This window comes from Chlorocebus sabaeus, chromosome 9 (assembly GCF_047675955.1).
Source record: "Chlorocebus sabaeus isolate Y175 chromosome 9, mChlSab1.0.hap1, whole genome shotgun sequence".
Lineage (NCBI taxonomy): Eukaryota > Metazoa > Chordata > Mammalia > Primates > Cercopithecidae > Chlorocebus > Chlorocebus sabaeus.
In genome coordinates this window covers 60,296,017-60,316,440 of record NC_132912.1, presented here as the reverse complement: position 1 = coordinate 60,316,440, position 20,424 = coordinate 60,296,017, and the positions used below count along the sequence as shown (strand labels likewise).

At 45.3% G+C, this 20,424-nt stretch overlaps 1 protein-coding gene across 2 annotated transcripts in view; it reads left to right on the top strand.

Moving 5' to 3' along the window:
• SH2D4B (SH2 domain containing 4B) overlaps positions 1–20,424 on the top strand; it is a 111,919-nt gene that overhangs the window by 49,426 nt on the left and 42,069 nt on the right. For both annotated transcript variants that reach the window (XM_073019019.1, XM_007962760.3), the window contains exons 4-5: positions 3,634–3,781; positions 19,161–19,377. In XM_073019019.1, coding sequence (XP_072875120.1) covers positions 3,634–3,781; positions 19,161–19,377 — 365 coding nt within the window. The remainder of the gene's footprint in view (positions 1–3,633; positions 3,782–19,160; positions 19,378–20,424) is intronic.

The following is a 20,424-nucleotide window of genomic DNA, read 5'->3' as shown; positions in this document are numbered from 1 at the left end:
AAGAAGGAAAAAAAGACAACAGATGGAAAGCAAGAGAGGAAAACGATAAGGCAGTTAGAAGATCAACTCAAGAAAACCATTATTTGACAAATAGGAGCTCTATAAGGAAAAACAAGAATTGAGAAGAGAAGAAATTATCAAAGAAATCCTAAGCAAAGATGAATTAGACTGGAAAGATAAGAAGCTACAGACTGAAAGTACCCCCAAGTGTCCAACACAATCAGTGCAAGAAAATCCACACCAAGGCACATCATATTAAAAAGTTCAGAACGTCGGTGTTAAAGAGACCCCAGGGGCTTCCAGAGAGAAAAATAAATGCCTTGTGCAGAAGAATGAGAATCAGAGTGGTAGTTCTGGATGATAGAAGACAAAGAAGTCTTTAAAATTCTGCAGGAAAATTATTTTTAATCAAATTCTGTGCTCAGCTAAATTGGTAGTTACATGTAAATGTGGCATATAGACATTTTCAGACAAGACTCAGAAAGTGTCTCTATGCATTCTTAGCTGAGAAGTGCTAAATGTTGCTGCAAAATGGCGGAGTGTTCAAAAAAGAAGCAGGGGCTCCAACTCAAGGAAGGTTGAGAGGTGTGTCGTTGGTGGGTGGATGGAGAGGAGCCTTAGGTGGTAACCAGTGCAGATGGGAGAAAAAAAGATGGCACCCGGGGTGGCGTGTCCCTTGGAAAAATAACTTTTGTATTGTCTGTTATAAGAAAAAGCACTTGTTAAACACAGAGAATGACTTACTACATCTGGGAAAATTTTGGGAAAATTCAATATTCAGCTTCGAGATGTATTAACTCAGGAAAAACCGGAAAAAAAGGACTAGAAAGAAAAGGCTTCCATACCTAGCATATTTTACTGAATTTAAGTTACCATTAATAGCAAAACATATCATTATTTAAGAGGAAAAAATTGTTGCTTATTAAAAAGCAAGCTGTAAGTTGTAAAATACATCCAAATTTCAGAGATGTTACAAAGTTAAAAAAATGTACTTTTTGGAATTGATGAAAATAGCATGCTGTTTGGCTTTGCAGCAAACTATTTTGATGCTGATTATTGATTTAACCACAAATTATGAGGCAAATTTATTGTGAGGCTGAGGAGACAAAAAATAGGGAGTATGGGTGTTCACCTGTGGGAAATGTAAGTGCTAAATATGCATGTGCCAAAAAAAGAAAGGCAAGATTTAACATCTAGATTGATAAATTGATAAATCAAGGATTAGCAGCATTAATCAGACATATGGACGTAGCCCAACAAAGGAACAGCTAACATAGTTGAAAATGGTGGCCTCCAGCATTGGTTTAAGGTTGGTTGGATTGGGTTCTGGTGAAGTTATTTAGAGACTGCTGATTTTCATTAGCAGCCTGTGGTCCATAATGCACATTTAGCACATACATATTACTTTGATGTAAACAAAGGTAGAAGAAAATACACACAGACACAACCTTTTTAGAGCTCAGGAGTGGGACAGAAATGGGAGATTTAGGGCCCCCAAATCTACTCTCTCTTTAAGATACTTTATCCAGACTTAAGGTTAAGACATAATCATACCCTGCTTCACTGGCTTTCAGGAAGAGACCAGGCGCCCCTCACTGTGTCCTTCCTCCCTCTTCCTCCAAAATGAAAGTACACCTAAGGATGGCACGGAGTCCTCTTTTCCTTTCTTTCTTTTTTTTTTTTTTTTTTTTTTTACAAGATGGAGTCTTGCACTGTCACCCAGGCTGGAGTGCAATGGTGCAATCTCAGCTCACTGCAACCTCCACCTCTCAGGTTCAAGCGATTCTCCTGCCTCAGACTCCTGAGTGGCTCAGATTACAGGTGCACGCCACCATGCCTGGCTAATTTTTGTACTTTTGTATTTTTTGTATTTTTGTATTTCTTAGTAGAGACGGGGTTTCACCATGTTGGCCAACTGGTCTCAAACTCCTGACCTCAGGTGATCCGCCCGCTTTGGCCTCCTGAAGTGCTGGGGTTACAGGCGTGAGCCACCGCGCCCAGCCAGGATGGCACAGAGTCCTCTTACCTCTGCAGTAAGATGTGGAGTTAACACATTGTTCCACATTTCTTTCTTTCTTTCCTTTCGCTCCTTCTTTCCTTCTTTCTTTCTTCCTTCCTTTCTTTCCTTTCTTCCTTCCTTTCTTCCTTTCCGTCCTTTCCGTCCTTTCCTTCCTTTCCTTCCTTCCTTCCTTCCTTCCCAGGCTGGAGTGCAGTGGCACGATTTCGGCTCACTGCAACCTCTGCCTCCTGGGTTCAAGCCATTCTTGTGCCTCCTGAGTTAACTGGATCTTGTTTTTTCTGTTTTTTTGTTTGTTTGTTTGTTTGAGACCGAGTTTTGCTCTTGTTGCCCAGGCTGGAGTTCAATGGCACGATCTCAGCTCACCGCAACCTCCTCCTCCCAGGTTCAAGCGATTCTCCTACCTCAGCCTCCCTAGTAGCTAGGATTACAAGCAAGTGCCACTACGCCCGGCTAATTTTGTATTTTTAGTAGAGATGGGGTTTCTCCATGTTGGTCAGGCTGGTCTCGAACTCCTGACCTCAGGTGATCCGCCCGCCTCAGCCTCCCAAAGTGCTGGGATTACAGGCGTGAGCCACCGCGCCCAGCCTTTTTTTTTTTCTTTTTTAACTTTTATTTTAGATTCCAGAGGTGCATGTGCAGGTTTGTTACAACGGTATGTTGTGTGATGCTGAAGTATGGGTTATGATTGAACTCATGACCCAGGTAGTGAGCATAGTACCCAATAGGCACTTTTTCAGTCATTCCCCCTCTCCCTCTCTCCCACTTACAGTAATCCCCAGTGTCTGTCATTCCCATCTTTATGTCCATGAGTACCCAGTGTTTAGCTTCCACTTATAAGTGAGAACATGCAGTGTTTGGTTTTCTGTTTCTGTGTTCTTTCACTTACTATAGCGGCCTCCAGATGCATCTATGTTACTGCAGAGGACGTGACTTCATTCTGTTTTATGGCTGTGTAGTATTCTGTGGCATTCCACCTGTTTCAACCCATTTTCTCCTCACCACCACCTTGTCAGTTAGTTGGCATGATCACCACCACTTTATTACTAAAACACCAGGGTTCCATCCAGGTCCTGCTGTTTGCGGCACAGAAAGTCAGTCACCTAGATGATGAGTATTGCCCAGGAAGAAGGCTTTAATTGGGTGCTGCAGCACAGGAGATGGGAGCTCAGCCTCAAATCCATCTCTATCTTCCTAACTGACTAAAACTAGGGGTTTATGTAGCAGGTAAGAAATGTAGCAATGTGTATGAAAACAGGAAGTAGGGAGGAGCTAGGAAGCAATCATCTCATTGTGGGGTCAGGCATTGTGGTGATCTGGTGAGTTTCAGTAATTTGATACTTTTTGAGAGGCCTGAGGGATCCTTTCCTGAGGAAGCAATTCAAATAAAACAAATAGAAGTTTCAAGCTTTAAGAGGGACAATTTATGTGTTTATCCAAAACAACTGTCTATGGGACTACTGGGTAATTTCAATTTCATACACGTAGGGACTGAGGCTGGAGAGGCCACTGGTGCACTCTCAGCCTCACCCACTGCAGAATCCCAGAGGTATTTCTTTCTTGTTTTTCTGAAATGTTGTGTCATCTCGTGTTGTTCTGTCCCCATGACATTTCAGAGGAAAGAGGAAGAGGAGAGGAAGCGAGGAGAAGAGCAGATTCGCCTCCAGGAAGAGCAGAGGGCAAAGGAGCTCTACTGGACCCTGAAGCAGGCTCAGCTGCATTGCCAAGCGAGTGAGAAAGAGGAGCGAGAGTGGGAAGAACAGTGTGAGTAGAGCTTGTGCCTCAGGCAGGGAGACCAGTCGTGCCTCCCCACCCACCTCCTCCCACTGCTGATTTGCTCAGTCGTCATTTCTGTTCACTCAGCCACCCCATCGGCATTTACTCAGGCCCAGCTGTGTGCTCAGTCCTGCTAAGAATTTAGAGGGTAAGTTAGGCTTCATCCTTGAAGAGCTTACCTGCCTGTTGGGGATATTTCTTTTTTTGTTGTTGTTGTTCTTTTTTGAGACAGAGTCTTGCCCTGTCACCCAGGCTGGAGTGCAATGGTGAGATCTTGGCTCACTGCAAGTTCCACCTCCCAGGTTCAAGTGATTCTCCTGCCTCAGCCTCCTGAGTAGCTGGGATTCCAGGCGCCCGCCACCATGCCCAGCTAATTTTCATATTTTTAGCAGAGACGGGGTTTCACCAGTCTCTACTGGTGACCAGGCTGATCTCAAACTCCTGACCTCAGGTGATCCACGCACCTTGGCCTCCCAAAGTATTGGGATTACAGGCGTGAGCCACCGTGCCCAGCCAGGGATATTTCTTGTATTAAAAAAATAAAAGCCTAGCCTGGGCAATATGAGACCCTGTCACTACAAAAAAATAAAAAGTATTAGCTGGGCATGGTGGTGGCATGCACCTGTAGTCCTGGCTACTCGGGAGGCTAAGGTGGGAGGATTGCTTGAGCCCAGGAGGTCGAGGCTGCAGTGAGCCATGATTGTGCCACGGCACTGCAGCCTGGGTAACAGGGTGTGACCTTGTCTCATATTCTACCTTTACTGAGCTGCCAATAATTTCCTGGCTCTGTGCTAAGCCCTGGGGTTCCAGGGATGAGGAATAACAGTCCTCATCCTGTAGAAACTCATCAAGAAGAGCAGCAGACAGACACATAGACTAAGGGCTTGGAGGGAGGATGTGGCACATATAATGTGGTTGTCCTAGTGGGTCTCCAGAAGAGGTGTCATGAAGTGAGGCTTGCTGGTGACACAGGAATAAGCCAATCAAAAAGGCTGGGAAGGGGGCTTAGGTAGAGGCTCCCGCATGGGCAAAGGCTTGGTGACAAAGGAACATGTCATGCCTAGGAAGTGTGGGGTGGTGAGAGTTTGGGGAGTGTCAGGTTGGTGAGAAACTAGGTGGGAAAGGGGAGGTGGAGCTAAGTTTGGAGGGCGGTACTTACATGCCTGGGATTTGTTTTATTTGGGTATGGTAAGACATGCAGGCCCAGAAATGAGGCGTGTAAAGGAAAATGTTTTTACTCACAGGTCCCTAGAGACGGGAGACACGGCAGGCCATGCAGGGCTACATGGGGAAGCCCCAGGGTGGGTCAGGAGGCAGAGGGAGTGGGGGAAAACACGGGCAAAAACATAGGCAAGAGTGTTTATTGTGATTTCCTGGGGAAGGGTAAGGAGAGGCAGGCTAGGCAGGCTTAGGATTGGCCAGTGTAAATAACTAAAGTGAGCTCTTGGGTGTAGGGGCTATCTCTAGTTTTGCATCATCTGGCTGTGGGGTGAGTAAGGCAGGGAGACAGTGGCTCAGAGTGCGAAAGCCCAACAAGGGAGGTAGTTGTGGGATGGGCTTCCGATTGAATGGTTTGCATATGAAGGTGCACTTGCAGGCAAGCCCTTTACTGTCCCTAGGAATTGGCTATTCCTGGGAGGGGCAATCTCTCCAGAATCAGAAAGGCCTCAGAGGTCAAAAAATCAGAAAATACAGAAAATGAAAAGGCATGATTAATACACGTGGACAGTGGGAAACTCCCAAAGGTGAGTGACATGATCTGGCAAGGTTTTGGGAAGAGAGCAAGGAGGCTGTTGTGATGGTACACTTGAGTGATGATTGCAACTAGGGCCATACGGGGAGAGCAGAGACGTGAGGTGTCTTCTACTGGCCAGCCTTCTGGTCCTATCTTATGCCAGATTCATTAAATAGACTTGAAAATGGAGATACAACTTACATACCATAAAATTTAGCCTTTTAAAGTGTACAATTTAGTGGTTTTTAGTATACTCAAAAAGTTGTGCAATCATTGCCAGTATCTTAATTCCAGAATATTTCTATTACTTCAAAAAGAAACTCTGTATCGATTAGCAGTTACTCCTCCCCCTACCATATCCCTGGAAGTTACTCATCAATTTCTGTCTCTAGAGTTGCCTATGATGGACATTTTATATAAATAGCATCATGCATTATGTGGCTTTTGATGTCTGACTTCACTTAGCGCAATGTTTTCAAGGTCCATTCATGTTGTAGCAGATATCATTCCTTCCTTCCGTTTTATGGTTAATAATATAATATTCTAATGTACGCATATACCACATTGTTGTTCATCCACTTAACAGTTGATGAACATTTGGGTTGTTTTCACTTTTTGGCATTTTGAATAATGTTGCTATGAACATTTGTGTACAAGTTTTTGTGTGAACATATATTTTCAATTCTCTTGAGTATAACCTATATGCCTAGGAGTGGAATTTCTGGGTCATATGGTATCTTAATCTTCTATTTCTATAACTGAATATCTGAGACTGAGTGACTTACAAAGAAAATAAATTTATTTCTTATGGTTCTGGAGGCTGGGAAGTCCGAGGTTGAGGGGCTGCATCTGGTAAGGGCCTTCTTGCTAGTGGCTACTCTTTAGAGTCCTGAGGCAGTGGAGGGCATCACATGGAGATGGAAGGTACACTAACAGCCAAACTGGCTTTTTTTTTCGAGTCAGAGTCTTGCTCTGTCGCCCAGACTGGAGTGCAGTGGGGTGATCTCAACTCATTGCAACCTCTCTCTCCCAGGCTCAAGAGATTCTCCTGCCTCAGCCTCCCTAGTAGCTGGGATTACAGGTGGGTGCCACCACACCTGGCTAATTTATGTAATTTTAGTAGAGACAGGGTTTCATCATGTTGGTCAGGCTGGTCTGGAACTCCTGACCTCAGGTGATCCACCTGCCTCGGCCTCCCTAAAGTGCTGGGATTACAGGTGTAAGCCACCATGCCCGGCCCAAACCGGCTTTTATACAGGCCTGCTCTCTTGATAGCTAACCAACTCCCATGATAACCCATTAACCCATTAATACATTAATCCATGAAAGGATTAATCCATTCTTGAAGGCAGAGTCCTCATGATCCAATCATCTCTTAAAGGTCTCACCTCTTAACTGCCACACTGTTTTCCAAAGTGACTGCACCATTTTATTTTATTTTATTTTTATTTTTTATTTTTTTTTTGAGACGGAGTCTCGCTCTGTCGCCCGGGCTGGAGTGCAGTGGCCGGATCTCAGCTCACTGCAAGCTCCGCCCCCCGGGTTCCCGCCATTCTCCTGCCTCAGCCTCCCGAGTAGCTGGGACTACAGGCGCCGCCACCTCGCCCGGCTAGTGTTTTGTATTTTTTAGTAGAGACGGGGTTTCACCGTGTTAGCCAGGATGGTCTCGATCTCCTGACCTCGTGATACGCTCGTCTCGGCCTCCCAAAGTGCTGGGATTACAGGCTTGAGCCACCGCGCCTGGCCCCATTTTATATTCTTACCAGCAATGTATGAGGAATCTAATTCCTTGGCATCCTTGACAACCCTTGTAATCTTTTGTGTTTTTTATTATGAAAGCCTTTCTAGTGTATGTGAAGTGACATCTCATTGTGGTTTTGATTTGCATTTCCCTAATGACTAATGATGTTGAACATTTAAAAAATGTGCTTTATGGCTGTTTATATATCATCTTTGGAGAAATGTCTATTCCAATTCTTTACCCATTTTTGAATTTTTGTTGTTGAGTTGCAAGAGTTCATTGTATATTTTGGATATTAATTTCTTATCAGAGATATGGTTTACAAATATTTTCTCCTATTCTTTGGGTTGTCTTTTCACTTTCTAGATAGTCCTTTGAAGCACAAAAAATTTTAATTTTGATGAAGTTCAATTTATCCATTTTTTTGGTTGTTTATGATTTGTGTCTTATCTAAGAAACCATTGCCTAATCCAAGGAAGGTCACACTGGCTTACACCTCTCTTTGTTCTAAGAGATTTATAGTTCTAGCCCTTACATTTAGGTCTTTGATCCATTTTGAGTTAATTTTTGTGTGAGGTAGGGTTCCTACTTAATTTTTTTTTCATATGGCCATCCAAGTTGTCCAAGCACCATCTGTTGAAAAGACTATTCTTTCTCCATTGGATGGTATTGGAACTCTTGTTGAAAATCAATTCACCAAAAATATGTCTGTTTCTGTACTTTCTGTCTCTCTCTCTTTTTTTTTTTTTTTTTTTTATTGAGACGGGGTCTCACTCTGTCACCCAGGCTGGAGTAAAGTAGTGTGATCTCAGCTCACTGCAACCTCTGCCTCACAGGCTCAAATGTCTATCCTCCCACTTCAGCCTCCTGAGTAGCTGGACCACAGGCATGCACCACCATGCCTGAGTTTTTTTTTTTTTTTTTTCATATTTTTATTAGAGATAGAGTCTTGCCATGTTGCCCAGTCTGGTCTCAAACTCCTGAGCTCAAGCAGTCTGCCTGCCTTGGCCTCCCTAAGTGCTGGCATTACAGGCGTCAGCCACCGTGCCTGGCCTGTTTCTGTACTCTCAATTCTGTTCCATTGATTTATATGTCCGTTTCTTATGCCAGTATGACATAGTCTTGATTACTGTAGCTTTGTTGTACATTTTGAAATTGGGCAGTATTAGACCTCCGTGTTTGTTCTTCTTTTTCACGATTATTTTGGTTATTCTGAGTCCTTTGTATTTCCATTTCCATTTTAGAATCAGCTTGTCAATTGTTGCAATAAAGGTAGCTGGAATTTTGATAGTGATTACATTAAATCTGTAGACCAATTTGGAGAATATTGCCATCTTAACAATATGCAGTCTTCCAATTCATGATCACAGAATGTCTTTCCATTTATCCAAGTCTTTAAAAATTTATTTATTTATTTATTTATTTATTTATTTATTTATTTATTTTGAGACCGACTCTCGCTTTGTCGCGCAGGCTGGAGTCCAGTGCTGCAATCTTGGCTCACTGCAAGGTCCGCCTCCCGGGTTCACGCCATTCTCCTGCCTCAGCCTCCCGAGTAGCTGGGACTACAGGCACCCACCACCACGTCCAGTTAATTTTTTTGCATTTTTAATAGAGACTGGGTTTCACTGTGTTAGCCAGGATGGTCTCGATCTCCTGATCTCATGATCCCGCCTCGGCCTCCGAAAGTGCTGGGATTACAGGCGTGAGCCACCACGCCCGGTGTAAAAATCGTTTTCAATAATATTTTATGGTTTTCAGTGTAGAAGCCTTGCCTTTGTTTTGCTAAGTTTATTCCTAATTGCATATTCCTTCTGATGCTATTGTAAATAGAATAGTTTTCTTAGTTTCATTTTTGGGTTGTTTATTGCTAGTGCATAGAAATGCAATTGACTTTTGTATATTGATCTTGTATCCCGTAACCTTACTAACCTTGTTTATTAGCTGGAATGTATATTTTTATGTTCCTTATGATTTTCTACATACAGGATAATTTCATGTGCAGATAGAGATAGTTCTTCCTTTCCAGTCTGGATTCCTTTTATTTTGTTTTCTTACCTAATTGCTCTGGCTAGAACTTCCAATACTATGTTGAATGGAAGTGGCAAAAGGCATCCCTCTCTTGTTTCTGATCTTAGAAGTAAATTTTTAGTCTTTCACTGTTTTGTTTTTTGTTTTTTTGAGACAAGATCTCACTTTGTCACTCAGGCTGGAGTGCAGTGGCATTATCTTAGCTAAGTGCAGCCTCAACTGCCTGGGCTCAAGTGATCCTCCTACCTCAGTCTCCTGAGTAGCTGGAACTATAGATGCATACCACCACATCTGGCAAATTTTTATATTTTTTTTTAGCGACGGGGTTTTGCTATGTTGCCCAGGCTGGTCTTAACCAACTGAGCTCAAGAAGTCTGTCCACCTCGACCTCCCAAAGTTCTGGGATTACAGATGTTAGCTACCATTTAATATGATGTTAGCTGTGGGTTTTCATACAGAACCTCGGGTTGAGGAAGTTCCATGCTTTCTTAGATTGTTGGGTGTTTTCATGATGAAAGGTGTTGGATTTTGTCAAATGCTTGTTCTGCATCTGTTGAGATGATCATATGTTTTTTGTTCTTTATTCTATTAACATGGTGCATGCCATGGCTGAGTTTCATATACTGAGCTAGTCTCACATTCCTGGGATAAATCCCCCTTCCTTATAGCATATAATCCTGTTTATATGTTGCTAGATTCCATTTGCTACTATTTTGTTGAGGATTTTTGCATCTGTATTCATAAGGGATATTGGTCTGCAGTTTTATTTTCTTTGATGTTTTTGTCTGGTTGTGGTATCGGGGTAATACTAGCACAAGCTGGAAAGCACAAGTTGGAAAGCACAAGTTGGAAAGTGTTCATTCCTCTTCTATTTCTCATGATGAACTTGTAAAGAGGAATTAATTTTCCTTGAAACATTTAGTATAACTCACTAGTGAAGACATCTTAGGCCTCGGGTTTCTTTGTGGGAAATTTTTTTGATTACGGATTTAGTCTCTTCACTTGTTATGAACCTTTTTCTCTTGAATAAATGCTTCTTGAATTCCTGTAAGCCTTTGGTTAATTTCTAACAATCTGAGAAAGTTGGTTCTGAGGATTTTCCAGTGTTTTCATTGTTTTATGGTGGAGAGGATTTTCAGAGGTCCTTAATTCACCTTTTCCACTGATACCTTTTTAAGTTGACATATAATTAATTTGGTACCAGTCCTAAAACACCCAGAACTTCTGGGACAAATTTGGGGCCATAACTGGGCAGTTGGGAAGGTGGATGGGTGGAAAGTATTTAATTTTGTGTTGAATCTTTTTTTATTCCAAGTGACCTAGCGTGTAATCAAATGCTGGAAAAGGAATAAACCAAACAGAATCTAAAAAAAAATTAAAATTTAAAATTTAATTTTTATTTTGTACAATTTTTGCACCATGAGGCAGTTGCAAATTTTAAGACACCAGTGTTCCTTTTGCTTCTCAGCATTGATGTCCTGAATCAGATTTTCCTAGGTCTCTTGGGCCCTGGCAGACAGAAGGCTGTGTGCCCAGGCCCAGAGCGGAGATTATCCTGTATGCAGATGTCTCAGAGTAGCAATGCCAGCACAGTGCAGTGCAAACTTCATCTCTCAACCAGGCCTTCTGTTTCTCTCTCCTAGGGACTTACTGTTGTATTTACAAAAGAGCTTGAAAACTGGGCTGTCTTTGCTCTCCAAGCTCCCTTATGGCCGCTGTTTTCACACGTTTATGCTGAAGCCCATCGGGTAAAGAAGGTGTGAGCAGCTGGCTCAGGTGAGGAGAGTGAGGGGTCCAGGGACCATGGACCTGAATCCTCCCCGCATCCTGTGGCTTCAGGGACCCCTCTGTGAAACCCTTTGGGCTGTGTGTAATATATTTTCAATACTGTTGCCCTGGCCTAGTGGCTGCCTTTAGCTTGAGAATTTTTTTTCTATTAAGGACAGTTCCCCTCCTACCTGAGTGACTGCTGCACTCAGAAGCTCTTTGAATCACTGAAAGCCTAAGGGATTGTGCTATCCACATAGAGCCAAATCTCAGGCCCACCCCAGCAGTGTAAGCAGGGGACAGACTCCTCTGTCCTCTCCTCCTGGAGCACCAGAGTGGCGAGTCCACCCAGTTCTTCAATTTCTGCTTAATAGCGTGTTCAGGGAGTAGTACTGTCATTGGTTTGTGGGAGGTGGAAAATGATTGGTTCCCTCTATTTGGAACAAGAATGGAATCACACTATGGAATGCATGTGTATGCAGTTGAAATTACAGTGGGATTTTGCTTTTAAGTCTCAATTCCTTGTTACTTGGGTATTGGCGTGCCCTTGGGCTGGGGAGCGGAAATGTGGGTGGGGTCTGTTTGTATTCAGGACCATGCCTCCTTTTCTCTGTTGACCACTTCCAGCCTTGGGACCTGTTTCACTGTTACTTCTTCCTTTCAGAGTTAAAATTATACAAGTGCAACATTGTGGTCAAAGCTCATTTTTTATCTGGGGCAGGCTCTTAGGCGATGCCTCAGGGGCATATGCTCAGGAGAGAATGTTCCCCTTGCTCATTGATAACGACTGGGCAGCTGCTGTTGAACTGTTTCATGCCCATTCACACATAGGTTGGAGTTGTTTTAAGAATTGCCAAATACTGCTAAAAACTGTGCCCTCACTAAATTCATCTGAATGCCCCAAACCCTGAGAGTTCACAAAGCCTTAGGACATTCATTCTCATGCGTGGGGAACAGCCTCACAGCAGAGCATTGGCATTCCTATTGTATTGATAAGGAAACTTAGGCTCAGACTCAGTAGGGAGGTCAGGGCATCAGGCACAAATGAAGGCTTTTCTTTTTCCTTACTTTTGGTCTAGTGTTCTGGCCTGCAGGTTCGGTATCTCGAAAAGCAGCCTGTAGGAGGGATGTCTTTGGTCATTGGCCTCACAGGCCTCCAGTGGTCCATGCACAGGAAGTTCCTCATGGGTTCTGTCCTGTGGAGTCTCTTAAACATACTGCTAGGCATTCCCAGGACTGCCGAGGGGTGGCTGAGGTTGCGGGAACACTAAGCAGACATTACATTCTATAACAAGTTTGTTTGAAATGACAGAATAAAGGCAGATGGAGGCTCTATCTTTACTGAAGCTCACTGCTGGGGGTAGCTCAACATTGATCTTACTCACCGAACGTTTCCCTGCAATGCTTCCTCCTGCCGCTTGGGGGATATGCTTGTCATTTGCACCCAGTAAGACTGAGGAGCAAAAGTATACGCTTGGCCTTGGGTATCCTTGCGTTCTGCATCTGCAGATTCACTCGACCTCTGACAGCAAATATTTGGAAAAAAACAACAATAACAACATGACAATAAAAACAAAACAAAAATACAGCATAGAAACTATTTACATAGCATTCATATTGTATTAAGTATGGTAAGTAATCCAGAGCTGATTTAAAGTATATGGGAGGGTGTGCGTAGGCTATACGCAAAAACTACACCATTTTATAAGAGGGGCTCAAGCATTCGCAGATTTTGGTATTCATGAGAGATGGGGAATGGGGTTTCCTTGAACCAATCCCCTGAGGATGCCGAGGGACAACTGTACATCAGTTGAGCTCCTACTGTATGCCAACCATTGTGTTAGACATACTTCCTCCCCTCAAAAATCTCAGCCTGGAAGAAGAGGCTTACATGCCTGAGTTACAGTTCAATAGGTAGATGTGCCAACATAGGTTTGTATAAAATACATGGGGAGGCTGGGCACAATGACTCATGCCTGTAATGCCACGACTTTGGGAGGTTGAGGCGGGCAGATCACCTGAGGTCAGGAGTTCGAGACCAGCCTGGCCAACATGGTGAAACTCCATCTGTACTAAAAATACAAAAATTAGCCAGGCGTGGCTGTGTGCACTTGCAATCCCAGCTACTCGGGAGGCTGAGGCAGGAGAATTGCTTGAGCCGGGGAGGTGGAGGTTGCGGTGAGCTGAGATTGTGCCATTGTACCCCAACCTGGGCAACAGAGCGAGACTCCATCTCAAAAATAAATAACATAAAATAAAATATATGGGGAGAGAGTGAATCCCTTTCAGAACGGAGAGCATTTGGAAAGACTCTGCAGAGGAAATGGCATTTGGTTCAGGGAAAATGGGTGGGCGAAGAAGGTGGGACAGGGTGTCATAGCAGAGCAAAGCAAGGTCATTGTGTGCATAGGTCATGGTACGTGTTGCAGTGTGGTGGCAGCCTGGGGTTCCAGTGATGAAAAATGAGGCTAGAAAGATAAGATGAGAAAGAGTTAAAAAAGAATTCATTCATTTAAATTCAGGACAAAAGAAGAGGCAGATGGAAAGAGGAGGCAGAGCAAAGGTTTATACTGACAAAAAATCATTAACCATTACAAAGCGGTCACCAGAGGCTACTGCAGTGTGTGGGAAGGAGCACTGGACTGGGAGTCCTGTCCTAGCTCTGCCCACTTACTAGTGTGACCTTGAGCAAACTCTTGCTCCGTTGCTCAGTTTCCTCATTTGTAAAATGGGGTTAATCATGTTGAGCTGAGGCCTTTTGGGAGGGTGAAATGAGAGAGAGGAAGTAACGGTGCTTTCTAAGTTGTAAACGTCTGTGTTCATGAAGTGCACTTCTGTTTTAGCTACACAATGGGATGGAAAGTTAAGAGCGGGGCTGGTTTCCCATTAGGGATGGAGAATGGAAATCATCTGGCCCAGGAGCTGCTTGATTGCTCATTAATGTTCTGTGTGGCAACTGAAAATGGGAAAGCCTCTGAAAAACAAAGAAGATGTGATAATTCAGGCCCCATGGTTTTAGTTCCTCATCTTAGCCTTTCTTAAAGAATGATGAGTTAAACTCCAGAGCCTGTCATTCAAATCCAACAAAACCATTCTGCACTCAATTAATTTAATATGAAAGATATAGTGGCCCATTAATCTAAGGGGGAGCAGCAGTTTTTGATAAAACACCCAAATTAAATTCTCCAAGTTAGAAAAAAAGGAAATTATCCCATTTAGTATCACTTGAATACCATTAGTTATTCCGTTCAACAGAGAATTCAGTCAGTTATTCAGCAGAGCTCTGGCTTCTGAGACTCTGAATACATCAGGCAGAGAAATTCATTTCATAGTTTTTCAACTGTGAACATGTAGGAGTGTGGAGTTAGATAACATCTAGTTGCCCAGAGATTTAGAGATGAGCCAGCCTGACTTGAGAAATGCTATTATTTGTAAAAACTGGACATTTATCATTGCTGCAGTTACTAGGTTAGATTTTGGAGGATTTTGGATAGAATACCAGGTTAGATTAAGCAGGATTTTGGAGTCATCAGAGGGACTTGTGTTCACCTCTGGCTCCTTGACCTGTGTCATTCCGGTTGTGGCCTTTAACCAACAATCTGCACACTGGTTGTCTTGCTTCTTGCCAGGTTGTTGACAGCGCGGAGTGGGAAATGTGGGCTCAGGCCCAGCTTGGGGTCCAGTGATGTGGGTTCCATTCCCTTTCCTCTTAGAGTGTGCACCAGAGTCGGGGTCAGTGATACTGAACTGCTGTAGGCTTGAGACAGGTAGAGCCGCAAGGGGCTTGTCGGGGTAGAGTCTGGACTGGGAGTGGAGTGGGCACAGCAGAAGTTTGGACTGGGAGGACAGCTGAAGGAGAAGACAGCCGAAGGGCTTTCTCTATCCCTTCATGGGATGGGACATCGTGCAGTTTCTCCTTGGACATAACTGGCTTGAAGTGCTCCTTAAACTCTAGGTGGCACATATTTTTGGTATTATAACTCGGAATAATGCTAGCCTGAGCTCCCATGTGGCCGATTCGTGTCCTGCTTAGGGTCTTCTTTCCTCTTGAATTGCTCAGAAATCCAAGCCCCCAAGCCGAGTCATTACAACATTCATAGGGGTGTGAAGTGCTCTGGTCTTAAGGAACTCCTGCAGTGGCTCCTGGAGGCCACAGGGGGTCACTGTTGGCAGCCATCTGGCGTTGCTCGCAGGGTTCAGGACCACAGGAGTGGTTGGCTGCCGACCTCAGAAGCCTCAGATAAGGGTTGAGAGTCCTTCCTGTAGGCCCAAGTTTAGCTGTGGTCGAACTTTGCTTACCTCATCTTGAGTGCCAAGCCCATTCTTCCACCCAGGGACCATGGCTCCAGCAGGCCGAGTCACAAAAGGCCTGTGTGATTCCCTTCAGCATCTCAGCTGCCTGTTTTCCCTCCCCAGGGGTCGGAGGCTTTTCCTACTCATACTTGTTTTTTCCATTCTCTGACAGGAGCCCTTGACTCCACACATCCCCTCCGCTCTCACATCGCTTCCCCACCTCCACCCAGGGACGGACTCTTTCTAAAGGCGCCATTTCAGCCTCTGTATCTCACAGCAAACACGACAATAACAGATAATATTTAATAAACCTAGCCCATGCCAGGGCTTTTCAAGCCTGCTATGTACTGTCCCATTTACGTCTCAAAGCAACTCAGTCAGGTCCCCACTTTATAGGCAAGGAAAGAAGGTGTAGATAAGGTAATTCAGGTGGCCCAAGATCACACGGAGCAGAATTTAAATACATCCACATTCACATACAATTCAAATCTTTACTGATGCCTTTCCCCATATTATAGGATTATTCATTAATTTTCAGGGACATTGTTCTATTCACACAAGGGATTACTACAAATTAATGTTGCTTTGAAACATGGAGTTTCTTTGCAGGATGTAACCGGATCATCTGAATTCTATAGGACACTGAACTTTTTCCGTCTGGGCAGGGGAGTAGGGTGGGCCTGAGATCTCTGAGCTGAGCCGGTTGGTCTGAGTTGGTGAACACGGCTGCACAGAGGCAGGTCTGTAGCTTGGTGGGAGTGTGGTGGAGCTACAGTGCAGAGTAGTGTGTGTGTGTGTGGGTGTGCTGGGGAAGGAGCCCACTGAGCTGAGAAAGTAAGGAAAGTAGGCAGGGCACTTCTCAGGGTCTTACCTGACAGGCCAAGGTGTTTGTATTTTATTCTGTGTGCAGTGGGAGCCCCTGAAGCCTTTTGAGGAAGAAAGTGGTAAGATTAGAGTTGGGCTTTAGGAGAATGGGTTTAATCTTTGTGTGACAAACGGCTCAGGGCCCCACCTGTCTGAATGCCAAAAACCCGGCTCCCTAGTCTGCATATAATTTCCTTCTGCAACCTGCCTGCCTGTCTGTCACTGAATGTCACTGTCTCTCAGGGGCTGTAATCTTCCAAAAGTCATGGTCCTTGTAGGGCACGAGCTTCTAGTTTTTAGTTTGCAGTCAAATGTCTGCAAAGCCCATCCCGGAGCATCCTGACCTTGTTGGAGCCTTTCGTCAACAATACAAGGCAGGTATCATGGTGTTCTTAGGGTCTGGAACTTACAGACCTCCCTTTTGAGTTTCAGAAGCCACAACATATGGATGTCTTCTCAGGGCCTCTTAGCAGACACAAGACCCTTCCTTGAAGAACACAAGAAAATGGAAGGCCAGAGGGAGGGGTGTCTTGGAGTCTTGTAACATAAGGAGTGACAAACCACTGAAACCTCAGTTTTCTCTCTGCAATGGCCTCTTCCCTTTTCTTTCTCTGGAAAACTCTTATTGATCTTCCCACACCCAGTCAAATTATTTCCTGTGATGACTGCTAGCTCCCTAGTAGCATGCGAGGCTGCTGCTGCCCCTGAACTCTGACAGTACTTCATTGGTCTCTTTTTTAAATGATGCTCACTACTTTTTGCATTATGCTAGAGATATTTGTTGGTCTTATTTTCCCAGCTTGCCTCTGAGTGCCTTGAAAGAAGGATTTCCTTCACTATTATCTCTGTATCCAACTCAGGGCCTAGTGCAGCGCTAAATACTTGAGTTCCATCAGTCATACAAAAATATGTATCGCCTGCTGACCGTGTTACTAGAATACAGCAATGAATAGACCAAAGCAGACTCTCCACCTGCCCTCGTGGAGTTCACAGCCTAGTGGATATTCTGCATGGGACACCCATGGGGCCACTTCCATAAATACCTTCTGAGGGACAGACTTCATGCTGCTTTCCTCAGATCTGGGAGATGTTCTGTTCCCAGAAAGCGTTCTTTGACAACTCATGAAGTAGAAATGCTTTCTTTCAGGAACAGGGCAACTGACCTTTATCCTGCGAATACTAACAGTGCAGTTCTTGGTAGGTGCCTGCTATGCATGTGTTGAGTGGCATTGGAGTAGAAACAGACTAAGATTTTACTCTGAGAAGAGAAGGTGACCCACTGGGGCTGGGGCATTAGCCTGGTACAATTAGAAGAACAAAGCCAGCAAGAGGTTTTTGCAAAATAGTTGGATTTTAGAGGCAGATGGGGCCTGCCGAGATGCCATGAGACTACAAAATAATTGGTTTTAATTCCAGAATTTGCCTGTAATGGGTTTTGTTCCCTTTCCCGCATTTTCCTGGTCCCAGACCTCCCTTTTGAGATTTAGAAGGCCTTTTCAAGGCCACTTGGCTGAGACAGGACCCTTCCCTGAGGAGCACAAAAAGATGGAAGAGGTCGTGCATGGTGGTTCACTCTTCTAACCCCAGTACTTTGGGGAGGCCGAGGTGGGAACAAGAGTTCAAGACCAGGCTGGGTAATATAGTGAAGCCCTATCTCTACAAAAAATTTAAAAAATTAGATGGGCATAGTGGCGCACACCTGTAGTCTCAGCTACTCAGGAGGCTGAGGTGGGAGGATTGCTTGAGCCTAGGAGGTCGAGGTTGCAGTGAGCTGTGATCGCACCACTGCACTCCAGCCTGGGTGACAGAATGAGACCTTATCTCAAGAAAATGAATATATATACTTACATTAATATATGTATATGTGAATACAGAGGGCTAGCGAGCTGGGTGTCTTGGGGTGTTGTAAGCTGTTGGAGTTATCAAAAGATCCTCTTCCCCCTCCCCGCCCATACACTCACCTACCAGCTGTCAAGGTCATGGGAAACCAAGAAGGAGCTCCAGAACTGGGACACTAGTGTTTCCAACAACTCATCTTGCAGTAGGAGGAAGGATGGTTCCTGGCCTGGTCCACTTACCCAGTTGGGCAAATTGCTGTCCTTCCTTGGGCCTCAGTTTCCACATGAAAGACATGAGGAGGTTGGGCCAGATGGTCTTTCAATGCTGCTTTGTTTTTTAGTAGGAAAGAGCTCTGGTGTCAGATACACAGGGTTTTAAATCGAAGGTAGCTGCTTGAGTGATGGGGCCATGGTGGGGAAAGAACTGTGTGGGTTTTAGAGCCGGGCACACCTGGGTTTCTGTCCAGGTTCTGCTCCTTATTAGCTGATTTACTTTGGGCAAGTTACTTAACCTCTCAGAGGCTGGTTTCCTCTCCCATAAAGCAGAAATAGTGATGTGCCCTCCCTGGGTGGTTGGGGGAAGTCCCTTAGATAATGCAGGGAAGGCTCCAAACCCAGGACTTGGCACTGTCAATGAGGGTGACGGTGGTGGTGTCTGGAGATGCTGGCCACCTTGACAGGTGAGCTGAGTGGGCAGAGGATTTGAGGAGCTGCTCTGAGCAGGACACTCCCAGGAAGAAATACATAGGGAGATGGAAATTTCAACTCCAAGGTGGCTTGGCCATTCTGGAATGGCGTCACAGGAACAACTAGACAACCCTAAACTGTCAGGGTATCTCTACCTCTGTAGGGACAGGCTTGCCCTAGGGCTGCTGCTAGGGGTGGGCGGGGCCTGCCTGTGATTCTGGGTTCTGAGCTTCTTTGCAGCCAGGTGAATCCTGAGGTTCTTGGACTATTAGGTTGGTGCAAAAGTCACCGCGATTTTTTGCCACTACATTGCAATTACTTTTGCACCAACCGAATACATCCTGTCTCAGCTGGCCTAATGCACTGCCTGGGCTGCGGATCTGGGCTAACGCGCTGTTTTCCTGTTTCCAGTGCGCCGGTCAAAGGCGGCTGATGAGGAGAGGAGCCGCCGAGCCCAGCGCGCCCGAGACGAGTACCGACGCCACTCGCTCCGTGCTATCCAGAAGGGCACGGTCGCCGGCCTCAGCTCCATGTTCCGGGAGCTCGGCCAGAGCCATGAGCAGGAGGCAAGACTCTACCACCACCTCCCCGGGCCGGGTCCTCCGCAGCCCCTCGCCCTGCCGGTCAGGTGGGTCGAGGCTCCACGTTGGCGTGGTTGGGGCAAGGGCCTTGGATTAGGGCATGGAACACCGGGGTCCCAGTCCCGGTTCTGCCCCAGATTTGCTGTGTAGTTTGGGGCTAGCATTTCCCCTCTGGACCTCAGCCCTAGTCTGGGGTAGGAGAGGGAGGAGAGGTGTGGGAGTTGGAGATTTGTAATAACTTTGGAGTTCTGAGAGCTTTGACCTTTTTTTTTTTTTTTTTTTTTTTGAGACGGAGTCTCGCTCTGTCGCCCAGGCTGGAGTGCAATGTTGCAATCTCAGCTCACTGCAACCTCTGCCTCCCAGGTTCACGCCATTCTCCTGCCTCAGCCTACCGAGTAGCTGGGACTACAGGTGCCCGCCACCACACCCGGCTAATTTTTTTTTTATTTTTTAGTGGAGACGGGGTTTCACCGTGTTAACCGGGATGGTCTCGATTTCCTAACCTTGTGATACTGCCGCCTCGGCCTCCCAAAGTACTGGGATTACAGGCCTGAGCCATCGCACCCCTACGAGCTTTGACCTTTTTAAGGTCAAGGATTCCTTTGAGAATCTGAAGAAAGCTGTATACCTTCTTCCCCCTCAAATTTGCAGATATAAAGACCTAGAATGTTTGCATACAGTTTGAGACTCTAAGGGCCCCAGGCTAAGAACTTGTAATGAGCCTTCAGATGGGTGAAGCATGGCCGGGCAGCCTGGACACAGGGCTTGATGACTCTCGGAGTCCCAGGCAAGCCGGTTTTTCTCTAATTGGAATAGTAGGTTTGCAGTTTAGCATGGTTGGATGCAGGCGGGTCCTCACACACATTTGTGTCTCCTAAGGGTTTGCAAGGGCACTTAGATGACTGTCCGAAATTGCCAGGACCAAAGGTTAAGAGGTTGCAGGGAGCCTCTCTTCCTTCTACCTGCCCCCACCTTAGGCCAGCCCCAAGGTTTGGCCTCTCTCCTCTTGGGTGCTCCGGTCCCCAGATCATTGCTGAACAACCACTGTCCCCAGGAGGGCCAGAGGCTGGGTGGTGAGCACCTGGCGGCTCCCT